General features: G+C 49.2%; 1 protein-coding gene across 5 annotated transcripts; it reads left to right on the top strand.

Moving 5' to 3' along the window:
* The first annotated feature begins 79 nt into the window (after positions 1 to 79).
* Positions 80 to 27,745, top strand: Cacna1f (calcium voltage-gated channel subunit alpha1 F). 5 transcript variants are annotated; one of them, XM_005338685.5, is made up of 48 exons: positions 80 to 197; positions 2,238 to 2,487; positions 3,046 to 3,151; positions 3,357 to 3,496; positions 3,741 to 3,877; positions 3,957 to 4,109; positions 4,719 to 4,915; positions 5,022 to 5,125; positions 5,675 to 5,865; positions 6,104 to 6,196; positions 6,310 to 6,403; positions 6,555 to 6,581; positions 6,745 to 6,905; positions 8,960 to 9,185; positions 10,104 to 10,311; positions 10,403 to 10,523; positions 10,643 to 10,724; positions 11,655 to 11,700; positions 11,881 to 11,932; positions 12,604 to 12,769; positions 12,918 to 13,047; positions 13,647 to 13,706; positions 13,909 to 14,015; positions 14,103 to 14,190; positions 14,619 to 14,726; positions 14,812 to 14,864; positions 16,418 to 16,564; positions 17,587 to 17,788; positions 17,891 to 18,049; positions 18,838 to 18,948; positions 19,175 to 19,258; positions 19,945 to 19,965; positions 20,170 to 20,298; positions 20,656 to 20,721; positions 21,027 to 21,118; positions 21,518 to 21,677; positions 21,909 to 22,036; positions 22,317 to 22,413; positions 22,584 to 22,686; positions 23,104 to 23,205; positions 23,407 to 23,537; positions 23,764 to 23,901; positions 24,373 to 24,542; positions 25,982 to 26,089; positions 26,209 to 26,336; positions 26,426 to 26,538; positions 27,022 to 27,219; positions 27,441 to 27,745. In XM_005338685.5, the coding sequence occupies exons 1-48, from the start codon at positions 173 to 175 to the stop codon at positions 27,669 to 27,671; spliced, it is 5,943 nt and encodes a 1,980-aa protein (XP_005338742.2). In that variant the 5' UTR covers positions 80 to 172; the 3' UTR covers positions 27,672 to 27,745. The 5 variants fall into 5 exon arrangements, with proteins under 5 accessions (XP_005338742.2, XP_040136620.2, XP_040136633.2 ...); XM_040280686.2 differs by lacking the exon at positions 13,647 to 13,706; XM_040280699.2 differs by lacking the exon at positions 14,619 to 14,726.

Below are 27,745 nucleotides of genomic sequence, written 5' to 3'. Positions count from 1 at the left end.
AATCTGTTGTCTTTTCTGACGCCAGGTTCCGATCCACAAATGTCCCATTTGCACCCCTTTTTCACCCTCCCATCCAACATTGCTATTGCCCCGCCCAGTGACCTTAATCTCTCCAAAGCTGGGGGAGGAGAGGGGGGCTGTGTGCAGATGGACCTTCAATCTCCAGAGGAGGATGTCGGAATCTGAAGTTGGAAAAGGTGAGAGGAGCTGACTACCCTTGCAGACCCTTGGAGCAAGCCTGAGCTATGCTCTACCCTCACCCCTCTGACCCACCAACTGCCAACCTGAACCCTATCCCTGGAAACCTCTGGGGGGACCAAAACCATGTTTCCCTATTCCCATCCCAGCAGGCCCTAAATACAACCTCTTCACCACCTGAGCCCAGACCCTCAGCCTGACCCAGATGCTGCCCCTTGGTCTCCCAGCCCCATTCCATAGCTTTAGTTCCCAAATTAAATCCAGCCTCAATCCTCACCCTGACCCCGTTCTAGAGCCCACTCAACTCTACCTGCAAATCCAGCCCCAAACTGAATCCTAACACAAACCTTATTAACCAAAATGCAAACCCATTAGAATGCAAACCCCACTCTGGTTGCAGACCCCCTATGAACTCTGAAGCCACCTAACCTCAACTGCAACCCCTAGATGCCAGTACTGTTAGTGAGTATAATCTATGACTTTACAGAAAGTGTATAGATCTTTAAAAAAAAAAAGACTAAACAAATATAGAGCAAGAATACACATCGGACGGTGGGTGCTAAACTTCAAGAGCTCTGGAGTCAGACTGCCTGGGTTTGACTCCTGATTCTGCAGCTTCATTAAGTCACTTAACCTCTTTCCCTTGATTCCCTCTTCTGCAAAATGGAATGATACTATACCTCAGGCATTCTTCTGAATGCTGAACTCATTTTACCCTCAGGCCACCTGTACAATGCAGGTACCCTTATTGTCATCCCATTATACAGATAAGAAAATTGAGGTCAGAGGGATTATCTTATTTGCCCAAGGCAACACATAGCTACCAAATGGTAGAGGCGGGATTTAAACTCAGACTGCTTATTTCCTCCAAAGCTGGGGATCTTAACCAGGCCTACTTACTACCCCTCAGAGGCTGAAATAGGGCCATGGCAATTGAAAATGACCTTAGCTAAAAACCCCAATGCAAAACTCAAACCCTGCTCAAAGCTCATCTTCGACCCTAACCCTGATCCCAATTCTAATTCAAACTCATTCAAATATCCAATCCTAACCCTAAAATGTCCGCCAAACTCCACTCCTGTATTTAAACATAACCCCAACCTGATCCAAGATCTACAACTCAAATTTAACTTTAAATTTGCCTCCAGCTTTAAACTGAAGCCCACCTCATGACAATTTAAAGTCTCTCCTCAGTTAAACCCTACTTCACTTGGAAGCCTTCCCCTGTAAATTCTCACTCTACCTCCAATCTTTTTTTTATTGTTTCTTTTCTTTTTTTTTTTTAAGAGAGAGTGAGAGAGAGAGAAGGACAGAGAGAGAGATCATTTTTTAAATATTTATTTATTTTTTCTTAGTTCTCGGCGGACACAACATCTTTGTTGGTATGTGGTGCTGAGGATCGAACCAGGGCCGCACGCATGCCAGGAGAGCTCGCCACCGCTTGAGCCACATCCCCAGCCCCTTCTTTTTTTTTTTTTTTTTGATAGATTTTTTTATTGGTTGTTCACAACATTACAAAGCTCTTGACATATCATATTTCATACATTAGATTCAAGTGGGTTATGAACTCCCATTTTTACCCCAAATACAGATTGCAGAATCACATTGGTTACACATCCACATTTTTACATAATGCCATATTAGTGACTGTTGTATTCTGCTACCTTTCCTATCCTCAACTATCCCCCCCTCCCCTCTCATCTTCTCTCTCTACCCCATCTACTGTAATTCATTTCCCTCCTTGTTTATTTTCCCATTCCCCTCACAACCTCTTATATGTAATTTTGTATAACAATGAGGGTCTCCTTCCATTTCCATGCAATTTCCCTTTTCTCTCCCTTTCCCTCCCACCTCATGTCTCTGTTTAATCTTAATCCCAACACTAATTCTTACCCACAATACTTAACTTGAGTACCCCCAACTCTCTAATTTTACATGTCCTCTCCTTTCTTCAAACAAAGGGATGGGATCATGTAGGAGGTGTCTATAATTGTCCGAATTCTCTATCCCTCTACACTTCCCTGACTCTCTCTACACAGATACCACCCCAGACCCCAGTCCAGCCAATGGGACAGGCCCTGGTCCCGATTGGGGGATTTGCCCTGGACCTCCAGTCGTGGAAGGTGATACCGGTGGGGCTTCGGGCCTGGGTACCCCTAGGCGAAAGGCCCAGCACAACAAGCACAAGACAGTGGCAGTGGCCAGTGCCCAGCGGTCACCCCGTGCGCTATTCTGCCTCACCCTGGCCAATCCCCTTCGGCGGTCCTGCATCAGCATTGTGGAGTGGAAGTATCCTGGAAGGACAGGCATAAGGCTTAGAGGTAAGGGTCACCAGGGTACCAAGAGTCAAGCATCGAATCAGATGGGGAACTGAGGAGGGTCAAGGTCATCAAGGATCAAGGTCAAGAACTAGATTAGAGGGGGACTCCTCCATAAAGGTAATAGTGACCACGGGTCAAGAGTCAAGGACTGCTGAGAGTGGTGGTGCATGCCTGTAATCCCAGCAGCTCAGGAGGATGAGGCACTAAGCACTCAGTGAGACCCTGTCTCTAAATAAAATACAAAATAGAAATGGGGATGTGGCTCAGTGGTCGAGTGCCCCTGAGTTCAATCCCAGGTACCCTCTACCTTTCAAACAGAGTCAAGGACTGAATCAAAGTAAGAGTTGGTATGATACAAGTTTCTGTGGGGCAGGGGGTCAAAGTCAAGATCTTGGTCAGAGCGGACACCAAGGTTTCAGAAACCAGACACCCTGAAGTCAAGAGTCAGCACTGGGTGGGAGAGCCCTAAAGGAGTATGGGGATTCCAGTGCTGCTCTGTCTGGGTCCTTGACTGTGTCCACCTGAGGCCCTTTGACATCCTCATCCTGCTGACGATCTTTGCCAACTGCGTGGCCCTGGGAGTCTACATCCCCTTCCCTGAGGACGACTCCAACACTGCCAACCATAACCTGGTGAGGCCTGCCTTGCCCTGTCCCCAGCCAAATACAGCCCCGGGAGAGCCACACCTCAAGCCTTTGGGTCAGGTCTCTCCCCTCTCTGACTCACCCAGCCCCACCCTCCGTGCGGGTTAAACATCCCTTCCCCCAAACCCATCTGGACAGGCCCCGCCCCCAAATAACTCCCCGACTTCCCACCCCGCCCCGGCTCCGCCCCCAGGAGCAGGTGGAATACGTATTTCTGGTGATTTTCACCGTGGAGACAGTGCTCAAGATTGTGGCCTATGGGCTGGTGCTCCACCCCAGCGCCTACATCCGCAATGGCTGGAACCTCCTGGACTTCATCATCGTCGTGGTCGGGTGCGCATCTGCGCTGCGGTGGGGGAGGCACCCCACCCTAGTTCGCATTGCTGACCCTAAGCCCTTTGAATTCCGGACTGATTCAGACCGCCCCTATTTGGCAGCCACAGTCGGATTTATTAACATATTTAAAACTCTTGTGCATTACCATTTTTTAGGACTTGTGCTTTACTGGCGAGAAGGGAGGGGTGGAGGGGGCTTCCAAGATCTGACCCCCACTTCCCTGTCCCGTTCTTCCCATCAGGCTGTTCAGTGTGCTACTGGAGCAGGGATCCGGGCGGCCAGGCGAAGCCCCGCATACAAAGCCAGGAGGCTTTGATGTGAAGGCATTGAGGGCGTTTCGGGTGCTGCGGCCACTGAGACTGGTGTCTGGCGTCCCCAGTAAGTGGTACACCCCTCCGGGTTGAAGGTGGGGAGGTGGGGGTGGGGCTGGGCTAAACCCTCCTCTCCCTCCCCGCAGGCCTGCACATAGTGCTCAATTCAATCATGAAGGCGCTGGTGCCGCTGCTGCACATCGCACTGCTTGTGCTCTTCGTCATTATCATTTATGCCATCATCGGACTGGAGCTGTTTCTTGGACGCATGCATAAAACCTGCTACTTCCTCGGATCTGGTTAGCCCGCCCACCCCTCCTCGGACAGGACTCGCTCCCTCCTTGGCTCTTAAGCCTTGTGTCTTGTTCTCATGGAAATCCAGTCAGATTCACCAGACTCCACCCCCAGACTCAGGCTCCTTCCCTGGATAACCAAGCCACACCCCTATATATTTAAGACTGTACCCTAAGTCTCTAACTCCAACCTCTTCCTTAGTAATAGCTGTGCCCCATCACAAGACTCCACCCACACATCAAAGCCCTGTCCCACAGTTAAGATGTCATCTTCCACCACTGGCTCTACGAGCTTAAGCCCTTTCATAGGGATCCAAGTTATTCGATTCTCTTCTCAAGAGGGTCTCCCAGATGTACTAGATGCCACATCCAGGCTCATGCCTCCCGGTTATTTATGAGTCCCTATCCCGAATTTACAGTCCAACTTCCCCAGATCTCGGTTAGTGGGACACACAACTCTCCAGTGGTTCAAAATGCAGGAGCCCACAAAGCAAGGGGAGCAAGGGGTTGCCCTTTCCTAAGAAGAATCTAGAGCCCCTGAGTCTCAGGGGCTCCAGAGTTTCCTGATGAGCCGGTGGGCATGCTTCATAGTGACAAATTCCAGTCTTCCCGTAGATGTGGAAGCAGAAGAGGACCCGTCACCCTGTGCATCTTCAGGCTCTGGGCGTGCATGCACTCTGAACCAGACCGAGTGTCGAGGACGCTGGCCAGGGCCCAATGGTGGCATCACCAACTTTGACAACTTCTTCTTCGCCATGCTGACAGTCTTCCAATGCATCACCATGGAAGGCTGGACCGATGTCCTCTACTGGGTGAGGTGGACAGGAGGCACACAGCTCCAAGGCTGAACCTGCCCTTCCTCCCCAAGCTCAGATGGGTATGTCTGCATACCCTGAGGAAAGTATGCTCTCTTCACAGATGCAGGATGCTATGGGGCATGAGCTACCCTGGCTGTACTTCGTGAGCCTGGTCATCTTTGGGTCCTTCTTCGTCCTCAACCTTGTGCTTGGTGTCCTGAGTGGGTGAGAGGCCTAAACATATTGCTCTTCTCCAACCCTTGACTCAATTTATCATGCTGGCAAACTCTTAAGTGTCCTGCAAAATCCATCTGAAATGCTTCTTCATTCACTCAGTCTTAAATATCTACTGTGTGGGAGGCACGTTATAGGAATGGAAGAAGACTTGAAAACCCCTGCCTTTCTGCATATTACATTCTGAAGGGCAGGGGCAGACAACAGCAAAATACATGATAAAGAAGTGTGTATACATCATATGTGCACACACACAACATATGCTATGGAAAGAAAAATATAGGAATAGGAAGATCTTGCAATTAGAAATAGAGACATCAGGACAGGCCTGGTTGAGAAGTTGTTATCTGAGTAAAAATGTGTGACAGATAAGGGAGTGGGCCATATGGCTATCTGAGGGAAGAGCATTCCAAACAACAGGAACAACTAGTGCAAAAGCTAGAATATGCTTGGCATATTGAAAGAACAGCTAGGAAGGAAATGTGGCTAGAATGGTGAACGCAAGGGGTCTGGGGGGGCTTCCTCACCCTCTTCCCTCAGGGAGTTCTCCAAGGAGAGAGAGAAGGCAAAAGCACGAGGTGATTTCCAGAAGCTTCGGGAGAAGCAGCAGATGGAAGAGGACTTGCGGGGTTACCTGGATTGGATTACACAGGCTGAGGAGCTGGATCTCGAGGACCCCTCGGCAGATGGCAACTTTGGTTCTATGGCTGAAGAGGGCCGGGCTGGCAATCGTAGGCAACTTCAATCTAGCTCATTCCCTGCTCTATTCATGCCTCAGATGTGGTCCACCCTCCTGAGATACAGTCCCAACCTGCAACTTTTCTAGGACCAGTCCTCAGTGCTGGTTGAGGATACAAAATCCAGACCCAGCCTCAGATACAGAGACTCCACATAATGTCCCCTCCCCCAGACATGGGCCTAACTCTGCCCCTACACTGTCCACCCCAACTGTCCTCTCTGTTCCCACAGGGCCACATCTGGCAGAGCTAACCAATAGGAGGCGTGGACGTCTACGCTGGTTCAGACATTCCACTCGCTCCACACACTCTACCAGCAGCCATGGTGGGGATCCAGCCATGCTGGACTGGGGGCAGGGCCAGGACAGGTGGGCTAGCAGAGGAGAGGTGGGACATAGGGTCTTTGGATCCTGACTTTTTTCTTTACTTTGCCCACAGCCAGCCTCCCAGCCAGTGACACTGGCTCAATGGCAGAAACCCCAGCTGATGAGGAGGAGGAAGAAGGAGCTCTGGCCAGCTGTGCACGCTGCCTGTAAGAGCCCCCAGCACTTGACCCTGACAGCCTGGTGCCCAGACTAGACCCTGACCTTAGTCCTTAGGCTAGCCTCAAACCTTGACCTCCAGCCCCATCTGCTGACTCCTTGCCAGTCCTTTATGACAACTACCTCCTATCTCTTTTCCAGAAACAAGATCATGAAAACCAGCGTCTGGTGAGTTGGGAAAAATGTGTAACTATCTGACCTCATGACTTGGAGACCTCCCAAGACCTCCCCTACCTCCAAGCCCTCCATGACCTCTGGGCTCCCGCATCAGCCCCCACCCCTGGGTTAGGGAGGCTATCACAGCATTGGGATCTTGACCTTCCCCCACCAGCCGCCGCTTTCGAAGAGCCAACCGGGGGCTCCGAGCACACTGCCGGAAGGCTGTGAAGTCCAATGCCTGCTACTGGGCTGTGCTGCTGCTCGTCTTCCTCAACACACTGACGATCGCCTCAGAGCACCATGGCCAGCCTGTTTGGCTCACCCGGATCCAGGGTGCGCACCCAGCCTGCCAACTCTCTCCCCCAAGGTCCCTCCATCCCAGAAGTTCAAATCCAGAATTTTTTTTTTTTTGGTACCAGGATTTGAACCCATGGGTGATTTACCACTGAGCCACATCCCCAGCCCCCCACCTTTTTTCTTTATCTTTTTTTTTTCTTGAGACAAGGTCACACTAAGTTGCTTAGGACCTTGTTAATTTGCTGAGGCTGGCCTTGAACTCACAATCCTCCTGTGCCTCAGCCTCCTGAGCTGCTGGGGTTCCAGGCTTGTGCCACCATATCCAGCTCAAATTAAGGGTCTCTAGGGAGCCTCAGACAGTGCCTTCCTGGCCAGAGAAACACAGAAACCTTATCTTGTACCATTCTGCCTGTAGCTTACACTTATGTGATGCTTGCTGTGTGCATCAAGCTCTGTTCTCTTGACATATAGCAACTCTATCTCTCTTCACCACAACCTTGTACAAGTTAAGTTCTGAGGCACAGGGTACTAATCACCAGGGTACTGAAAGTCAAGCATCTAATCCATAAACTCAGCTAGTGAGTAGCAGAGCCGGGATTAGAACACAGGCAGCCTGGCCCCAGAATCTTGGGTTGTTTGTTTTATTTTTCCAATACAGGGGATTGAATCCAGGCATGCCCCCCCATTGAGCTACACCCCTAGCCCTTTTTATTTTATTTTGAGACAGTCTCTCATTATGTTGCCTTGGCTGCCCTTAAACTTGCAATCTTCCTGCCTCAGCCTCCTATGTAGCTGAGATTACAGGCATGCATTTCCACACTGGCAGAATCCAGAATCTTAATACCACACTGTGTGGACAAGTAAATCCCACTGTGCCTCTATTTCTCTACCCACAAAATAGAGATAATGATAGTATACACAGCCTAGAATTATAGGGATGATTAAATGAGTTAAAATAAAATGTTCTTAGAACTGAATGGTTGACTATAGATCCCATTTCTGTTTTTTTTTTCCTCTACCAGGAATTAAACCTAAGGGTGCTTAGCCACTGAACCATACCCCCAGCCCTTTTTATTTATTTATTTATTTATTTTCATTTTTGGAGGGGTACCAGAAGATTGAACTCAGGGGCACTTGACCACTGAGCCATATCCCCAGCCCTATGTTGTATATTATTTAGAGACAGGGTCTCACCAGGTTGCTTAACGACTCACTTTTTGCTGAGGCTGGCTTTGAACTCATAGTCTTCCTGCCTCCACCTCCCAAGCCTCTGGGTTTACATGCATGCACCACTGTGCTCAACTTTATTTCTTTATTTTGAGATCAGTTCTCATTAGGTTGCTTACAGTCTCACTAAGCTGCTGAGGCTGGCTTTGAACCTGCAATCCTCCTACCTCAGCCTCCCAAACAGCTGGCATTACAGGCATGTGCCATCATACTCAGTTTACAGATCCTAAAAACCCCAACTAAATGCTAGAGTTTGGGCTGAGGGTGTTGCTTAATGGAAGAGCTACACATGTGCTTAGCATGCATGAACCCCTGGGGTTCATCCACAGTGCCAAAACAATACAAAATAAAAACAAAACAAAAATAGTAAAGCCTGGGGTTGGAGGGGTAGCTCAATGGTAGAGCATTTACCCAGCATGTGTGAAGCACTGAGCTCAATCCTCAGCACCACATAAAAATAGATAAAGTAATGGTATTGTGTCTATCTACAACTAAAAAACTATTTTAAAAAAATTAGACAGGGCTGGGGTTGTGGCTCAGTGGCAGAGCAGTTGCCTCGCACGTGTGAAGCACTGGGTTCAATCCTCAGCACCATACAAAAATATAAATAAACAAAATAAAGATATTGTGTCCATCTATAACTAAAAAAAATAAAATTAGACAATTTTTTAAAAAAATAGTAAACCTTAGGTGCTAGCATTACCCTTGAATTGGCATTTTCCTGCTCTTCACCCCAGCCTTACTACTCCTCAAAAATCTCACCCCCATCCTGCACCTGGCCTGATACTAGCTAACCCAGGATTACTCTCCTTATGTCTCTAAGGAATCCAGCCAGCCCAATCACCATGTCTCTGTCCCCACAGAGTATGCCAACAAAGTTCTGCTCTGCCTGTTCACTGTGGAGATGCTTCTTAAGCTGTATGGTCTGGGCCCCTCTGTCTATGTCGCCTCCTTCTTCAACCGCTTTGACTGCTTTGTGGTCTGTGGGGGCATCCTGGAGACCACCTTGGTGGAAGTGGGTGCCATGCAGCCTCTCGGCATCTCAGTGCTTCGATGTGTGCGTCTCCTCAGGATCTTTAAGGTCACCAGGTATGTATATGGAGGAAGACTGGAGTTCCATACACAGCCCAGACAACTCATATCCCAACTCCAATGATAATCTCATCTGCATCACCATTTATTCAACAAACACCCATTAAGCACCTATTGCATGCTGGGCACACTTCTGGTCCCTATGTACACACCAGGAATCAAAGTAGACCCAAGTCCCTGCCTTTATGGAGATTTGACTGCACTGGGAAGAGTATCCCTTTCATTCCTATCCCCTTCCTCAACCTCAACTCCTGTTCTAACATCATCCCCAAGTTCATTTCCAAAGTCAACTCCATATTTGTCCTCAAACTAAATTCCATCCCCACCCCATCCCAGACCATAACTCCATCTCTAACTCCAGCCCCCACCATTCATTGTTCATGGTATGTTTACAATACTAACATCCACTACCAAAGCCAGCCCCATGTCCCAGCCTCAGCCCCATCATTAACCACCAAGTATAGTGCTATCCTCAATCTTCAAACAAAACTCCCACATCCCTAACCCCTAATCATCACCCTTTTCCCAAGTACAGACCCATTCCCTGCCCTAGCCACAATCCCCTCCTCATCCCTTCTCCTGTCCCAACCCCCACCACAAGCTTATCCCCTGCTCCATCTCCAGTCCCAAATATCCCCAGTCCCCTCCCCCATCCCAGTCCCAACCTGAAACCCAACTTTAGCTTCACCAATCCCCACCTACACCTCCATCCCTACCTCATCTCCCAATAGCAGCCCTAATGCCAACCCTAACCCCAAGCTCAGCTTTCCCCTCATTTCTTACTCTCGCCACACCCCAATTCCAAAATCTTTTCCACCAAATGGCCCCAACGCATCCCAAGCTGGAGCCCCACCCTGGCTCCTGACTCTTCAGAAAATGTGGTACCCACCCTGCCCCTTTCTATCTCTGCCACAGGCACTGGGCATCTCTGAGCAACCTGGTGGCATCCCTGCTCAATTCCATGAAATCTATTGCATCCTTACTGCTGCTCCTCTTCCTCTTTATCATCATCTTCTCCCTGCTTGGCATGCAGCTGTTTGGGGGCAAGTTCAACTTTGACCAGACCCAAACCAAGCGGAGCACCTTTGACACCTTCCCCCAGGCACTGCTCACTGTTTTTCAGGTGGGGCCAGGACACCTTAGGATAGGTGGGTTGGGGAAATCCTGGAGTTGGAGGGGGTCCCAAGAGCTTCATGGTGACATCCCACCCCCAGATCCTGACAGGTGAGGACTGGAACGTGGTCATGTATGATGGTATCATGGCGTATGGTGGCCCCTTCTTCCCAGGGATGCTGGTGTGTGTCTATTTCATCATCCTCTTCATCTGCGGCAACTGTATCCTGGAAGCTTTGGGGGCCCGGGTGTTGGGGCCTGGGACCTAAGGATAGATAGGGGGACCTGGGTGGTCTTTAGGTAGGCTGCTTCTCTGCCTTTGCAGCCTGAGCTCACACTAGACATCCTGTTGAATGTGTTTCTTGCCATTGCTGTGGATAACCTGGCCAGCGGGGATGCAGGCACTGCCACGGACAAGAGCAGGTGAGGTCTGGCTCCACCCCCAAGACAGCCACTCCCTGAGATGCCTGACTATGAACCCCTGCATACAACCAGTATCACTAGAGATGCCTCCTGTGTCCCTGGTAATCCTCACCTCCAGATGCAAACTGTCAGGGCTCATGCATTCTACATGCATTTATTAAGCACCTACTTTGTGCGCAGCTCTGATGCAGATGCCACGGAGACAGCAGGGGTCAAGGTAGACAGAGTTCTTGCCTTTTATGGCGCTGGCCTCCTAGTTGCAAGCAAAACACATGAATATGTAGTATAACTTGAGTATATATTAATAAGTAATAAAGAAAAAGAGCAGATGAAGGGATAAAGAGAAACCAAGATTGCTATTTTGGTTGGGATAGTCAAGGGAGGGCTCTAAGAGGTGGTGACATTTATACAAGGACCTGAATGAAGTGAGGGAGTAAGCTGTGCAAATATCTGGGGAAGGAGTATTAAGGCAAGGGAACAGCAAGTGCAAATGTTGTTAGCACTTTTAAAACAAAATACCAGGGCTGGGGCCATAGCTCAGTGGTTTAAAGCTTGCTTAGCTTATGTGGGGCCCTGGGTTCCATCCCCAGCACTGCAAACGAACAAACGAACCAACAAATAATCACTCACTGGTGGGCAGGGAGGAGAGTGGTAGGGGGTGAGGTCGAATGGCAAAGAGGAGAGAGGGGCCAGAGTGAGGGCATTCTGGGTCAAGGTAAGACTTTGGCCTTAGCTCTTGGTAATGGAAACATGGTAAGGCTGCAAGCAGACAGGCTCCTTCTGGCTGTTGTGAGTACAGAATGTGGGGGTTGAGCCTAATCAGGGAGGTTCTGGGGGATCCAAGAAAGGTCTGCTGTATTTGCAGTGACCCTCCCAAGACTTGTCTATGTGCTGCCATCCATGAGAGTCACCTCCTATTTCTTCACACAGGGAGAAGAGCAGTGAGGAGAGTGTCCCAAAAGAGAATGGAATATTGGTGAGTTAGAAGCCTGGGTGCTGGCCACACCTCCCACTACCACCCATACGTGCCTGTGTGAGTGACTAATTGCCACCCTCTGCCTGTTCATTCCCCCTTTATCACATCTTATCCATGCCTCCTGTATCCATCCTCTGTTGTCCTCCCCACTATCACTGACTCTCAGCTTCCTGTCCCCAGGTGCCTGGTGGAGAAAATGAGGAACAGGAAGGTACAAAGACTGAAGAAGCAGGCAAGTAGGCAGTGGGACCTGGTGTGAGATTTTGGGGAAAGAGCCCAGGCACAGAGCTCCCAACTCCTGATGCTCTCCTCTCCAGGTAGTGGCCTTTTCCAAGATCATCCTGAAAGGAATGGACTTGGAGTGTGGCCAACAATATTTGGGAACATTGAGTTTAAAGAAGAGAAAAAGACCTTTTGTTTTACTGCAGAACTTCTCAGAGCCTTTTTTATAAAATACACACACACACACACACACACACAAATGTTCACTCAATACACACTCACTGAGCCCCTGCCTTGTCCCACTAGACATACAGCAGTGAACAAAATGGACTAAGATCCCTTCCCTGCTGTGCGCATTGGCACACACCTGTAATCCCAGTGGCTCAGGAGGCCAAGGCAGGAAGATCATGAGTTCAAAGCCAGCCTCAGCAATTTAGCGAGGCTCTAAGCAACTTAATGAGACCCTGTCTCTAAATAAATTACAAAAGAGATGTGGCTCAGTGGTTCAATGCCCTGGAGTTCAATCCCTGGTACTAAAAAAAAGTAAATAAATAATTTCCTGTAGAGTTGACATTCTGGCAGAGAAAATGGAAAATCTTGCCATGGGACAAACACTGTTCCAGGCACTTTACATCAATTTTCTCAATGAATTTTCTCTTATGCTCTTTTTCTAAATGCCAGGCGTGGAGGAGGAAGAGGAAGAGGATGAGGAAGAAGAAGAAGAAGAAGAAGAAGAAGAGGAAGCAGGTGCAGGGCATGAGGAACTCCTGCAGGAAGTTGTACCCAAGGAGAAGGTGATGCCCATCCCAGAAGGCAGTGCATTCTTCTGCCTCAGCCAAACCAACCCGTGAGCACTGGGAGTGGCCTTGGGGCTGGGGCAGGTGGTGAGCCATGGAGCTATCAAAGTAGGAGTGGGACAAAGATGTACCTCTCAGGCTTTCCTGCCTGTTTCTATGATCCTGGGTTCTGACCACAGCCCTTTTCCTGCTCCCCAGGCTGAGGAAGGCCTGTCACACCCTCATCCACCATCATATCTTCACCAATCTGATCCTGGTATTCATCATCCTCAGCAGTGTGTCCCTGGCCGCCGAAGACCCCATCCGTGCCCACTCCTTCCGCAACCACGTGAGGCTCAGAGGGGCCTCCATATCTCGAGGTGGCAGGCGGAGGGAGGGGACTCTCCCAAGGGATGTCAGGGAGAAAACCTCTAATTGGCTGAGAATGAGGATTGATGGTGGCAGCTACAGCAGTGCCAGAAGTTACTATGTGTGCAGCACATCTGAGGAAGGCCAGGCGGGGGATCAGTTTTTAACTGGGGTGGAGGGGAGCTGTGATCAGGGAAAGGAAGCAAGCCAAGGGCACTCATGTAAGCTGGGTTGAGGCAGAGGAGTCCGAAATTGAACCCTAGTCTGTCTGATGGCCAACCCTTTTGACTTGGTGATGATAATAATGATGGAGAGAAATAGAGGAGGGAGAACAAAACTTGTTTTTTTTATACCCACTTAAGCACTGAGCCACATCCTCAGCCCTATTTTGTATTTTATTTAGAGACAGGGTCTTGCTAAGTTGCTTAGGGCCTCACTAAGTTGCTGAGGCTGGCTTTGAACTCGTGATCCTCCTGCCTCAGCCTCTCAAGCCGCTGGGATGACAAGGGTGCACCACTGTGCCCAGCAGAACAAAACTTACACATGATTCAGTGGCTCCCCCTCTTTCTCACTTCCCAGATTCTAGGGTACTTCGATTATGCCTTCACCTCCATTTTTACTGTGGAGATTTTACTAAAGGTGACTAATGGACCCCCAGCCATACCCTAAGTTACCCCAGCATCCTTCTTACCTGCTCTCTCAGCCCAGCTCCTATGGTTCTAGCCAGCCTCTAGTCTTTTTTCCTACCCATCCCCACAAGTGTACCTCTCTGGTCCCCGTCCCCTCATTCCCCCAACTATCTCCAGGTCTGACATCTAGCCCACTGTCCTCTGGTTCCCAGATGACAGTGTTTGGGGCCTTCTTGCACCGTGGCTCCTTCTGCCGTAGCTGGTTCAATCTGTTGGATCTACTGGTGGTCAGTGTGTCCCTCATCTCTTTTGGCATCCAGTAAGTGACACCTCTCCCTGCCTACCCCATTCCTTTCAGAGCCAGAGCCAGGCCCAATTCAGGGCCTGAGAACTGCCCCCTTCCCAGCTCCAGCGCCATCTCCGTGGTGAAGATTCTGCGAGTACTCCGGGTACTGAGGCCCCTCCGAGCCATCAATAGGGCCAAGGGACTCAAGGTAAGCCCACCTTACCCAAGCCCACAGGGCCCAGGCCCTTTCCCTGTCTCTGGAGCCAGGGACACTGATCAAGCTGACCATTTGCACTGATGTATAACTGTGCAGTCATAATCCTTGACTACTGATCATATGACCTGACCCATGTTCCTTACAAATGACCATGCGTTCCTTAGCAGTGGCTGCATTTCTCTAGTTCAGGTCCCTGACATGTAGCCAAATATACCTGCCTGGCAGATATTCTTGATTGGTACCCACACAGCCCTAGCCCACATCACTGTCTTTTCGCCGTGTGTTTCTGGCCACATATCCCTGATTTGCAATCACATGTGCCTGTTCAAAGTCCCCGAGCTGCATCTATCACCAGACTCCCCACCCCATGGTTACTGTGGCCTGCGGTATCCATCAGCCATATGCATGGGTGCCTGCAGCACGTGGTACAGTGTGTGTTTGTGGCCATCCGGACCATCGGGAACATCATGATTGTCACCACGCTCCTGCAATTCATGTTCGCCTGCATTGGTGTGCAGCTCTTCAAGGTGGGAGAAATGCTGGAGGGAGGGTGGGCAGAAGTCAGGGCAGTGGGTGAAACACAAACCTGATTAACAGATGTTCTCTCTACAGGGAAAATTCTACAGTTGTACCGACGAGGCCAAACACACCCCCAAAGAATGCAAGTGAGTGTCTTCAGCCCTCCAGGGACCCCAGAACCCCTCCTGAAAGCCATAGAGGTCCCTAGACTTCACCAAGGTCTCTGAAACCCCTAGAGCCTCCTCCTAAGAACTGTAAAGACTCCCAGAATTCTTTAAGACCTCCAAACCCCCCAAAACTCCTTAAGGCCACAAGATACATTCCAAGAATTTGAGAGGCCCTTAGAGATCACCTAGTCCTCAGAGGCTGTCCCATTTTCCCCCTCAAACCTCCATGTTCTCCAGTGTCAGCTACATTCCATTACATCCCAGAGCTCCTAGCAATCCCCATCCCTGCTGCAAGCCTCCAGCTTCCATCTGGAGACTCCTTTAGAAGATAGATTATAGGCTGGACATGGTGCTGCACACCTGTAATCCCAGCGGCTCTGGAGCCTGAGGCAGGAGGATCACCAGTTCAAAACAAGCCTCAATATCTTAGTAAGGTCCTAAGCAATTCAGCAAGACCCTTTCTCAAATTTGTAAATAAAGGAGGAAGGCTGGGGGTGTGGCTCAGTGGTTAAGCACTGCTGGGTTCAATCCCTGAGAGAGAGAGAGAGAGAGAGAGAGAGAGAGAGAGAGAGAGAGAGAGAGAGAGAGAGAGAATAGAGGATTAAAGTGTAGGCTGCAAAGCCAAACATTCCTGGTTCAAATCCATGTCATGAGATCTGGGTATGTTTCTTAACCTTCATGAGTCCCTTTTAGCTTAATTGAAAAACGGAGATTTTTTAAAAATGTGATTGTAGCTGGGTGTGGTGGCACATGCCTGTAATCCTAGCAGCTTGGAAAGCTAGGGCAGGAGGATCACGAGTTCAAACCCAGCCTCAGCAATTTAGCGAGGCCCTAAGCAACTCTGTGAGACCTTGTCTCTAAATAAAATATTAAAAGGGCTGGGATGTGGCTCAGGGGTTGAGTGCCCCTGAGTAGTTCAATCCCTGAGGCCGAAAAGAAAAGAAAAGAAAGGGGAGGGGAGGGGAGGGGAGGGGAGGGGCGGGGAGGAAAGGGAAAAAAGAAAGTGTGCCATGGTATAAAGTTACTACACTAAAAACCCAGCATTGACAACCACGTTAGTGTTACTTTTCCCTGGCTGGTGATGGTGGGGTTGACAGAGCACCAACTATAGCCAGATCTGAATTTTATTTTATTTTTAAAATATTTTTATTAGTAGTTGATGAACCTTTTTTTTAGTCTATTTATATGTGGTGCTGAGAATCAAACCCAGTGTCTCACACATACTAGGCAGGTGCTCTACCACTGGGCCACAACCCCAGCCCCCTGAATTTTATTTATTGACTTGCTTAATCCTGTGACAAGCCAGGAAATGGGTTCTGTTACTATCCTCATTCCATAAATGGAGAAAACAGAAGCACAGAGAGGTTCAATGTCCAGTCACCTATCCAGGAAATGGAAGAATAGGATTTGAACCCAGCCTGTCAAACTCTGTCAGTATGGCCTGCTGCCTCCATTCTAGAGACTCCACACCCTTTGCCACAGATCTCCAACCCTCCTTACCCACCTAGCATGTCTGCAACATCCATCCACAGGGGCACCTTCCTGGTCTATCCTGATGGAGATGTGTCACGACCCCTGGTCCGGGAGCGGCTCTGGGTCAACAGTGATTTCAACTTTGACAATGTCCTCTCAGCCATGATGGCCCTGTTCACTGTCTCCACCTTTGAAGGCTGGCCTGCGTGAGAGGCGGGGGCCCTAGGGATGGCTTGGAACTGGGCAGGGTTTTCTGGGGGATTCGATAGGGATCTCCTGGAAATGGTTGCAATAACTTGGGGATGTGATGAAAGTCTCTCAAGATTGGATAGGGTTTTAAAATTCATATTATTTATACAGAACAAATAATGGGCTTTATTTGGGGATGTTTGCACATGCATATAACATTCCTTTATCATTTCCACCCCTGTAACCTCCCTGACCCTCTCCTCCCCTACCCCCTGATCATCTTCCTCTTCTCTAATGCTCTCCCTGCTATTTTTATGTTGTCTTTTTTTTTTTTTCTAGATCTGGGTAAGGTTTTCTAAAGACTGGTGGTTGGTGGTTGTGTCCAAGGACTGGGGGTGGGGGGTCTCCCAGAAGCTGGCTGCCAGTTCTTTGGGTACTTGGGTGAGGAGTCTCCAGGAACTGTGTAGAGATCTCTGACGGACTAAGTAGGAATCTAGAAGGGACTGGGTAGGAACTTACTAGAGGTCTGGGGAGATTGGAAAGAAGGTCACCAAGGAGGTGGAGCAGGGAATTCAGGGATTTCTAGGAAGCTGCACGGGTCTTTGGGTGTACTAACTGGAGATTTCTAGGGGGAATGGGGCAGGGGATTCCTGATAATGGGATTGGGGATTTAAAGATCTTTAGGGGCTTTGGGGGGAAGTTCTGGTGAGCTGCATGGATGTGTTCAGGTGGCTGGATAAGGGGATTTGGAGGTCTATGGGAAGTTGGGGGGTGAGGGTCTTTGAAAGGATGAATGGGAATTTTTCCAAGGGCTGTATGGGGGTCTGTGGAATAAGGAATTTGAGAATTTTTGAGGTCCTGGTGGGGGTCTCTGAGAATGTATAGTGATCCCAAGGGTTTAGGTTGGGGATTCAGGGACTTTTGGGTTACCAGACAGGAGATTCACTTGTATCTGGGATAGGTGATCTTGGATCAGGTCTGAGGGGTCTAGGATACCTCCTCACTTTCCCCTGCCTCTACTCTCCTCTGGCTCCCACAGGCTGCTATATAAGGCCATCGATGCACATGCAGAAAACCGAGGCCCCATCTATAATTACCGAGTGGAGATCTCTGTGTTCTTCATTGTCTACATCATCATCATTGCATTCTTCATGATGAACATCTTTGTGGGCTTTGTCATTATCACCTTCCGTGCCCAGGGCGAGCAGGAGTATCAAAACTGTGAGCTGGACAAGAATCAGGTGACTTCTGATCCCGGACCCCCTACTGGTGACCATAAACCCCTCCTTCTTTGCCTTAGGACTCCTCCCCCAAGCTCACTCCTGCTCTAAATTGGTTTGCAGCGCCAGTGTGTGGAGTACGCCCTCAAGGCCCAGCCACTCCGCAGATACATCCCCAAGAACCCACATCAGTATCGCGTGTGGGCTGCTGTGAACTCTGCTGCCTTTGAATACCTCATGTTCCTGCTCATCCTGCTCAACACAGTTGCCCTAGCCATGCAGGTCTGAATGCCCTATCTTGATCTATGCTAGGCACCTGCTTCTACCCTCTCCATACAATCCCCTGGGAAGCATTAGGAATACTTTAGGCCACAAATAACAAAAATCCTCCAACTGGCAGAGACCCAAGTTATCAAGACACTTGACATATTTCTTTCATCTAAGGCCAAAAATTGTAAATTGTATTCTGATTTCAGAGTTGTATGAATGTGAAAACAATGATTCGTGGCCATTTTAAGTTGCCATTGCTTATAAAATGACACCAGTTTCAGAGATTCTAAAGAGAGTCACTGAAATATGGTAATTACCTCACATCATGAGAAGTATTGAGGTAGGTTGTTTGCTTATTGTTGATCACAGTCCTAGACCCCATCTGTCTTTCTGCTTCACCATTCCTGGCAAGTGACTTTCATTCCTATGGTTGTTGCTTCATGGTCACAATACAGCTGCCATAGCTCCAGATATCAAAACCACATTCAAGGCAGGATAAAGAACTCTCCTTATTTGAGCATTCTGATGGAGAGCAAAATATTTTTCACAGAAGCTTTCAATCATCAGCAGATTTATGTTTATGTGTCAGTGGAACTGGCCTTGCCCATCTGTGAGAAAAGCTAGGAATCAAAGATTGGGCTTTCTAATATCCATAATAGGAAGCAGACAGTGTCAGGGGTTTGGCCAACCCATATTGCTACCATGTCCCCAGACTCACTTTAGCCCAGATCAGGAACAATTTGGTTGGGAATGGGGATTCTTTGCCTTAGGCTCTTTCACCCACTGATTTTCTCCCCCAGCACTATGAGCAGACTGCTCCCTTCAACTATGCGATGGATATCCTCAACATGGTGTTCACTGGACTCTTCACTATCGAGATGGTGCTCAAAATCATCGCCTTCAAACCAAAGGTGCCTCTCAGCCCCAGAACCACCCCCAAGTGGGTGAATTCCTTGGGAAGGGACCACATTCCAGAGCTGGGGGGGGGAGCAAGTAGGGAGTCATAGACTGGGTAGCGAGAGGGATCCAGGTGTTGACACATCTTGTGGCCCAAGCCAGGCCGTGCCTCGCCAGTGTCCCCCTACCCTTCCCTGCTAGCTCAGAGAAGACAGAACACTGCTTTCCTCCTGTCTACAGCATTACTTTACTGACGCCTGGAACACATTTGATGCTCTTATTGTGGTGGGCAGCGTCGTGGACATCGCCGTCACTGAAGTCAATGTGAGGATTGGCCTTTGCATGAACCCACTCTCCCCCAAAAACCTTCCCCCACCTCCACCTCAGGGCCCTCCTTCACATGGGTAGGTGTCTCCCACTTACATTGTCACCACCTCTGGGGATTGAGCACTCCTGAATTTAGCTCTCTCTTAATGAGTTCATGTTGGACTCAGCCAAAGTCTCCCTCCACATGCTCCCTTAACCCATTTTGCAACCTCTCCACTGGCTCTATTATCTCCTAAAATGCCTTTCCTGTTACTTCTGTCACCTCTTTATTTGCCTCTACCTTCCCCTCCACTGGTTCCATCATGCCCATTGACTTTGGCTTTGGCTTCATCATCCCTTCTGATGGCTCCATGGGCTCCATTTCCTCAACCTACTTTGTCATTTCCATCACTGGCTCATTCATGACTCTGTCATCACCAATGACTGCAACATGGGCTCCATCATCTCCTCCGCCGGGAATTATATGACTCTATCACCTCAACTGATGATGCGGCTGGTTCCACATCTCCATCACTGGCTTCTTCAATGGGTCATCCATTGGTCCTCATCTCCATCATCTCCATAAAATACTGATTCCATCATGTCCTCCGTTGGCTCCAATGTCTCTCCTCTCCCCCTCGTCCATTTGGGGTCAATGATCTCATCATCTCTGTCATCTCTGTTTTGGCCATATCTTCCTCCAGAATGGTGGCCATCTTGGTGAGGTAACCCCGCACCACCACAGGGACACTCTCCTTTTCTACCCTCTCCCTCCCTTTTTCCCCCAGGAGTCCTTAGAAACCCTAGCCCTAACCCTAACTCTGACCACTCTGGGGCCTAGTTTCTGAGGGTTTGGGGGGCTGGAAGGATGAAGACATGAGACAGGGAAGTGGCTAGGGCTGGTATAAACTGGGCATCCCCATCCCCAGAGCTCTGAAGACAGCTCTCGCATCTCCATCACCTTCTTTCGCCTCTTCCGAGTCATGCGACTGGTCAAGCTCCTCAGTAAGGGTGAAGGGATCCGCACATTGCTCTGGACATTCATCAAATCCTTCCAGGTAATCCTCAATCCCACCCCTTTAACCACACCTTGACGCAACCCCTTTCCTCTCAGCCTGCCCCTTTATTACCCTTAGAACTCCAGCTCTCCAAAATTGCCATACTCACTTCCTACCTAACTGTTCCCAGCTTTCTAGCATTCTCCAGCTGTGCTCACAATACCCAACATGCCCCTGGCCTCACTGACCTTACCCTACTCTATTTAATCCTATGTCCATATTTGGGAAACTCTGGTAGTCCTGAGCATTTGGGGGATGGACTACATCTCCCAGGAAACATGGCTGGGGGCAGGGAGTGCATTCTGGAGTTTATAGCTCTCTGTCTGGACCTAAGCATCTATTCCCCCATCCCCACAGGCCTTGCCCTATGTGGCTCTTCTCATAGCAATGATATTCTTCATCTATGCAGTCATTGGCATGCAGGTATGTGGGGACCCTAGGGAGCATCCCTTTGGCACCTCTCTGCAGAAGGGGACAATTGGGTAGGAATAGCCCCATAGTGGAGTGGGGGTGGAAAGATGGAAAAACTAGATCACCCTGGGTCAGTCTACACATCTGTGAAATGAGATCAACAGACTCTAGGTCAGTCTACACATAATGTGATATGGGGTCAACAGTGCTTGCTTGTCAGGATTATGAGAATCATTTGGGTATAGGAATGTCTGAACTGGGTGGGAACGTGTGAGGACATGGGCTTATCCCCCTAACTTGCCCCTGTGTGCCCACAGATGTTTGGCAAGGTGGCTCTTCAGGATGGCACGCAAATCAATCGAAACAACAACTTCCAGACATTTCCACAGGCTGTGCTGCTTCTGTTCAGGTGACATCTTCCCACTTCCCTGCCACCTTGGTCCCCACATCCTCTGTGGTCCTCAGACTTCCTGTGCTGTGGAAATACTAGGGCAGCATGAGGCTCCATGTAGCCTGAGATGTTTTCTGGACATGAACTGAAGAGTCTATTAGAATATTCTTGTCGCAGCCATTCTTTTTCTAGTAATAAGATGCACCTCCTTCTTAGTCTACAGTGCCCTCATCTGTAAGATGCAAAGATGACTGTCATCAACATGGCCTTGCTGGCCACTAAAACAATGAAATGCTCTCTGCCAGATGCAGCCCCTGGCGAGGAGGGGTCATCTCCCCGCTCCCTAATTCCCCACAATGCTACTTGCCACAATTTTATGGCCTCTTCTCAGGATTCCATCCCTGTGTGACCCCTCAGGTGTGCCACTGGTGAGGCATGGCAGGAAATAATGCTTGCCAGCCTTCCTGGAAGTCGGTGTGACCCTGAATCTGACTATGGCCCTGGCGAGGAGTTTACCTGTGGTAGCAATTTTGCCATAGCCTATTTTATCAGCTTCTTCATGCTCTGTGCCTTCCTGGTGAGAACCATTTCCCTGAAATCACCAGCACTGCCTTGGGGGCTGGCCCTAAGGGCCCAGAGATGTCCAAATTAGGTGGGCAACTCAGATCTTGAGAGGGCTGGCCTGACAGTAAGTTCAGCCTTGGGGACTTGTGACCCAGTGACAATATAAGATCACCCTAGCCTCCCACAATCCCCCCACAGCCCTGACCTGCCCTTCACCTAACCCTCTTTGCTCAATGGCCCACAGATCATAAATCTCTTTGTGGCTGTGATTATGGACAACTTTGATTATCTAACCAGAGATTGGTCCATCCTGGGCCCTCATCATCTTGATGAATTCAAGAGGATCTGGTCTGAATATGACCCTGGGGCCAAGTATGCCTTTTAACCCCTTACTCAAAATCCTAGGGCACAGTGCACTCCCCTCAATGGTCCCATAGTCCCAGAACCTTTGACCAATGCATCCCACTACCTAGTCAATAGATGCCCTGAGTTATCTACTGCCCCCGTCCTTTGCCCTCTCCAACTGCCCCCCAGTTCTTCCCTAAAAAGCCTTGAGGTGTTGGTAGGGGGATGTAGTGATGAGCCAGTGGGGTCTTGACGAAGAGCTAGAGAGGGTATCACCAACCTAGGGGAACCTCCACAACTGTCCTAGGGGCCGCATCAAGCACCTGGATGTGGTTGCCCTGCTGAGACGCATCCAGCCCCCACTAGGATTTGGGAAGCTGTGCCCACATCGCGTGGCCTGCAAGGTCTGTGCACCTATCCACCCTCTCATGGCCTCTGGGAGGGCTGTCCATCACGTGTGGGGATAGGGACCTGCCTTGGGTGGGGACATATGTTTGGTCACATTTCAGCCCCAGAGATTCATGCAATACTTGGCATTTTCTCAGAGTGGGTTCTATATCTCTGATGTTTGCAGAGACTTGTGGCAATGAACGTGCCCCTAAATTCAGATGGGACAGTGACATTCAATGCCACACTCTTTGCCCTGGTGCGGACATCCCTGAAGATCAAGACAGAAGGTGTGTGAGAGGTCAGGGGCAGGAGTGAGAGAGTCCTTGGGGAGGGTGCAGGGACCAAACTCATAGAGTGATGAACCCCACTTCAAACCTCAAAATGGGTGGCTCTGGCATCTCCAGGCCTAGTCCATCCCATACAATGGGGCCAGCACACAGCTATAGTCAAAGCTTCTGGAGCTACTCGAGAGGCTGAGACAGGAGGGCCGCAAATTCAAGGCCAGCCAGTACAACTTAGCAAGACCCTGTCTCAAAATAAAATTTTACAAAAGCTCTTGGGATATAGCTCCAGAGATAGAACACTCCTGGGCTCAAGTCCCAGTACTGCAAAAAAAAAAAAAAAAGTAGTTTCTGATCCCCCCCCTCCAACAGTGCTGAGCAGCTCTTCCCATTTACTCTGCCCCACATCTTCCTCCAATGTAGGGAACTTGGAGCAAGCCAACCAGGAACTGCGGATGGTCATCAAAAAGATCTGGAAGCGGATAAAGCAGAAGCTATTGGATGAAATCATTCCCCCTCCAGATGGTGAGCTGTCCCCACTCCAGTTCCTTGAACTCAGACAACTGAATCATCAGAGGATTGCTTAAGTGTCCAGTGATTGCTTTCTACCATAAAACCAGCACTTGCCTGGGACAAGTGGGGATCCTTGCTGGTGGATAAGAATTGGGGAGGCAGTGGTGGGAGAGACAATCCTGTGTAACTTTATCCTTTCTTCCTTGTCTCCAGAGGAGGAAGTCACCGTGGGCAAATTCTATGCCACATTCCTGATCCAAGATTATTTCCGCAAATTCCGGAGGAGGAAAGAAAAGGGGCTATTAGGAACTGAGGCCCCCTCCAGCACCTCCTCTGTCCTTCAGGTCTTCAGGGCAGGGTCTGCTGTGGCTGAGGCTGAGGCTCACCTCCCTCTTGTTCTCATGAAACCCATGTCACAGATGTGGAAACTGAGGCACTGGTCCCCACAGAGGGTCAAGGATGACTGAGAGCTCCTACTCACACACTCACTCCTCCACCATGGGAAGCAGGCTTGTGGAGGGGAAGTTTAGAGCCTGAGCTTCCCACTTCCCTATTTTTCTACCCCCATAGGCTGGTCTGAGGAGCCTACAGGACTTGGGTCCTGAGATCCGGCAGGCCCTCACATGTGACACAGATGAGGAAGGGGAGGAGGAGGAAGAGGGGCAGGAAGGAGAGGAAGAAGCTGAAAAGGACCCAGAAACATACAAAGTAAGAACTGCTTTTCATTCCCCCAGGAATTTTTCCCATGTTTTTTATTGGTGCATTATACTTTGTACATAATGATGGGATTTGCTGTTACATGTTCGAACATGCAAACAGTATAACATTATAATTTGGCCAATACCCCTCACCAGCATTTCCCCCTCCCTAGCTGTCTCCCTCCCCCTGGTCCCTTTCCTCTATTGATCTCCCTTTAATTTTCATCCCCCAGGAATTCTTGATCATATAATATTCCCCCAATCCCCTGATTGCCTTTGACACTTCTTTAGGAAAAAGCCCTCCAAAGGAGCCCCCTCCATGATGGAAAAATATTTATTCAGTACCTACCATTGGCTGTTGGAGGGCAGGACCCAGATTTGGCCCCTGGGAAGCCTATGAACCAGTGAGGGATACACACTATATGACCAACTGATTTAGCTATAACATTGATGCAACATTTAGTCCTGTGACTCTCCACAGGCCCCCATGGAGTCCCAGCCCCCATCTCGTAGGAATTCCAGAATTTCTGTGTCTCTGCCTGTTGGAAGCAAAAACCCAGATTCACTTTCCCTTGGGCCCAGTGATGATGATGGGAGGGCTTCCAATTCCAGACAGCCCAGTGTGAACCCAGCTGGATCCCACAACCAAAGGTAAGGTCAAGTGTCTGGGAGAAAATGGTGAAGGAAGGCAGGGGCGCAGCATGAGGACCCAGAGACCTTTGAGTAGAAATCTGGAGAGGGTGGAGATGTTTCAAGGGCTCAGGTGGGAAGAGGGAATAATAAGAGAGTCATATGAGAAAGGCACCCAGCAGCTCTGGGGGCTAAGGCAGGAGGATCATGAGTTCAAATCCAGCCTTAGCAAAAGTGAAGTACTAAGCAAGTGAGACCCTGTGTCTAAATAAAATACAAAATAGGGCTGGGGCTGTGGCTCAGTGATGGCGTACCCCTGAATTCAATCCCTGGAACTCCCCTCAAAAAGAGAAAGGCAGTGTAAAGGTTTAATGCAAAAATCACTTGATGCGGAACTAAATAGGTTTTAGTTCAAATCCTAACTCTGTCACTTGATAAGTGATACCTTGGGCTAATCTTTCATTTTAAAAAAACTGTGTTGTATTTATTTCTTTTATGTGGTTCTGAGGATCAAACCCAGTGCCTTACATGTGCTAGGCAAGTGCTCTGCCACTGGGCTACAACCCTAGCCCCTAATCATTTCATTTTGGATCCTCAATTCCTCAATTCCAAAATGGTGATGATAACAGCATCTACTCCATAGGGGTAATGAAAGGATGAAATGAAGTCATACATGTCAAGTGCCCAGTTTTTACTTCTCCCAACATAATCCTGGCTCCTGTGTTGAACTTATCTCTTCAAGAGACCAACTTTAATTTAAAAAAAAAATTGGGATCCTTCTAATGAGACAAATATGTATTAAAACGTAAGCCTGGGGGCTGGCATTGTGGCTCAGTGGTAGAGCGCTTGCCTAGCATGTATGAGGCACTGAGTTCGATCCTCAGTACCACAGAAAAATACAATAAACATATTTTGTCCACCTAAAACTAAAAAATAAATATTTTTTAAAAGTAAACCTGTGTTCATGTTAAAATGAACCAATGCAGTGGTACATGCCTTTAATCTCAGCAGCCTAGAAGGGTAAGGCAGGAGGATCACAAGTTCCAAGCCAGACTCGGCAACTTAGTGAAGCCCTAAGCAATTTAGTGAGACCCTGTCTCAAAATAAAAAGTAAAAAGAGCTGTGGATGTGGCTTAGTGGTTAAGCAACCCTGGGTTCAATCCTAGGTATCAAAAATAAATAAATAAATAAATAAAATAACATAAAATAAAAAGGGCTGGGGTAAAGCACTCAATTCTCAGTTGTAGAGCATTTGTATAGCATATACAAGATGCTGGATTCTATCCTGAGAATAATAATAATAATAATAATAATAATTAATTTTATGTTATATGAATTTTCATTTAAGTGTTAAGCCCAATATTTGTATAGAAGATGGGGCATGGTATAATAGTAGCCAAGGACTCAGAGCCACATATTTGGGAGTATCTGGTCTACCAAATATGCCTCACTTTTCCCAGGAGAAGCTCTGGGGTTTTCATGTTCACCATCCCAGAAGAAGGAAGTTCTCAGCCCAAGGAAACTAAAGAGCAAAACAAGCAAGTTGAGGAAGAGGAAATCCCTGACCGGTACACTGGCCATGTCACATTGGATGAGCCCATGAGCTGTGGGGGAGAGGGCAGGACTGTTGTTACTCCATCTCCAAGTTCCAAACATGGATTCACCTCCATCTCCCCCTTCTGCACAGGCTCTCTTATCTGGATGAGCAGAGAGAGGCTCCCCCGCACCCAGCCCTTTTGCCACCTCACCAACCCCAGAGATATGTAAATGGGCACAATGCACCACGCAGACGTCTGCTGCCCCCCACTCCTGCAGGTAAGAGTGGGAATGGTCTCTAGGGCCACCCCCCAAGGTCCAGCAGAAGAGCAAGCCAGGGAAACAATGCCATTGTTCTTAACCCTCAGGCCGGAAGCCCTCCTTCACCATCCAGTGTCTGCAGCGCCAGGGCAGTTGTGAAGACTTACCCATCCCAGGCACCTATCATCGGGGGCGAAACACAGGGCCCAGCAGGGCTCAGGTGAGGCAAGGGAGGAGGGGGTCCTGGGTCTGCAAGAGTGGGAGCAGCCTAGGCTGAACTTATCAAATACACTGCATGTCAGGACTTTCTGAAGAACAGGGCATTCATGGAGGAATGCACATAACTCTCACTGAACTTGTGAGGTGTGTAACACTACTCCTAGTTTACAGATAAGGAAATAGGCCCAGAGGAATGTATTCATCCAAGATCATATAGCTAGTAAGTGACAGAGACGATCTTAGGCTCTGACATAAACTCAATTCTGGGGCTGGAGATGTGGCTCGATGGTAGAACACTTGCCTAGCATGCTCAAGGCCCTGTCCCCCTGCCATGGCACTTCGAATAAACACGTAAATAATTTACACCCATTCGTTTTGACTCCAGTTGTGTATTGGGGGAGGAGGACGGCATTCACAGGAGTGAGTCCTAGACCTTCATGGTCACCCATCAATCTCTGCACCTCTGATATTTATTCTGGTCCAGGGTTCCTGGGCAACCCCTCCTCAGAGGGGTCGGCTCCTATACGCCCCACTGCTGTTGGTGGAGGAGGGTGCAGCAGGGGAGGGATACCTCGGCAAATCCAGCGGTCCACTGCGTACCTTTACCTGTCTGCATGTGCCTGGATCTCGCTCGGACCCCAGCCATGGCAAGAGAGGCAGTGCTGACAGTTTGGTGGAGGCTGTGAGTACAGAGGGGGTATAGGCAAGAGGCCTGGGGAAAGGGAGGTGGTGGAACCTGGAGGAGGGGGGGAAGGGGTTCCCAGGTTGCACTGTGCATGTTCTTCATAATGTACAACCACTGTCCCCCACTGACTTCCCTATATGTCGTCATGGGCACATCATATAATCCACACTGTCCCCTCTGTATACACTGTCACACTGATCCCACCTATGTGCCCTCAGGTACTCATCTCTGAAGGCCTAGGCCTCTTTGCCCGAGACCCACGTTTTGTGGCCCTTGCCAAGAAGGAGATCGCAGATGCATGTCGCCTGACGCTGGATGAAATGGACAGTGCTGCTAGTGACCTGTTGGCACAGGGGACCAGCTCACTGTATAGTGATGAGGAGTCCATCCTCTCCCGCTTTGATGAGGAGGACCTGGGAGATGAAATGGCCTGTGTCCATGCCCTCTGAATACTTACCCCTCCCCCACTGCTCAATAAACTTCCTGCCCTCCCCTCCCCAGAGGGAGACAGGCATGGACCACA

The sequence above is a fragment of the Ictidomys tridecemlineatus genome, chromosome X, assembly GCF_052094955.1.
Source record: "Ictidomys tridecemlineatus isolate mIctTri1 chromosome X, mIctTri1.hap1, whole genome shotgun sequence".
NCBI classification, from domain to species: Eukaryota; Metazoa; Chordata; class Mammalia; order Rodentia; family Sciuridae; genus Ictidomys; species Ictidomys tridecemlineatus.
Note: the sequence above shows the minus strand (reverse complement) of the source record. Positions and strands in the feature narration are given on the sequence as shown.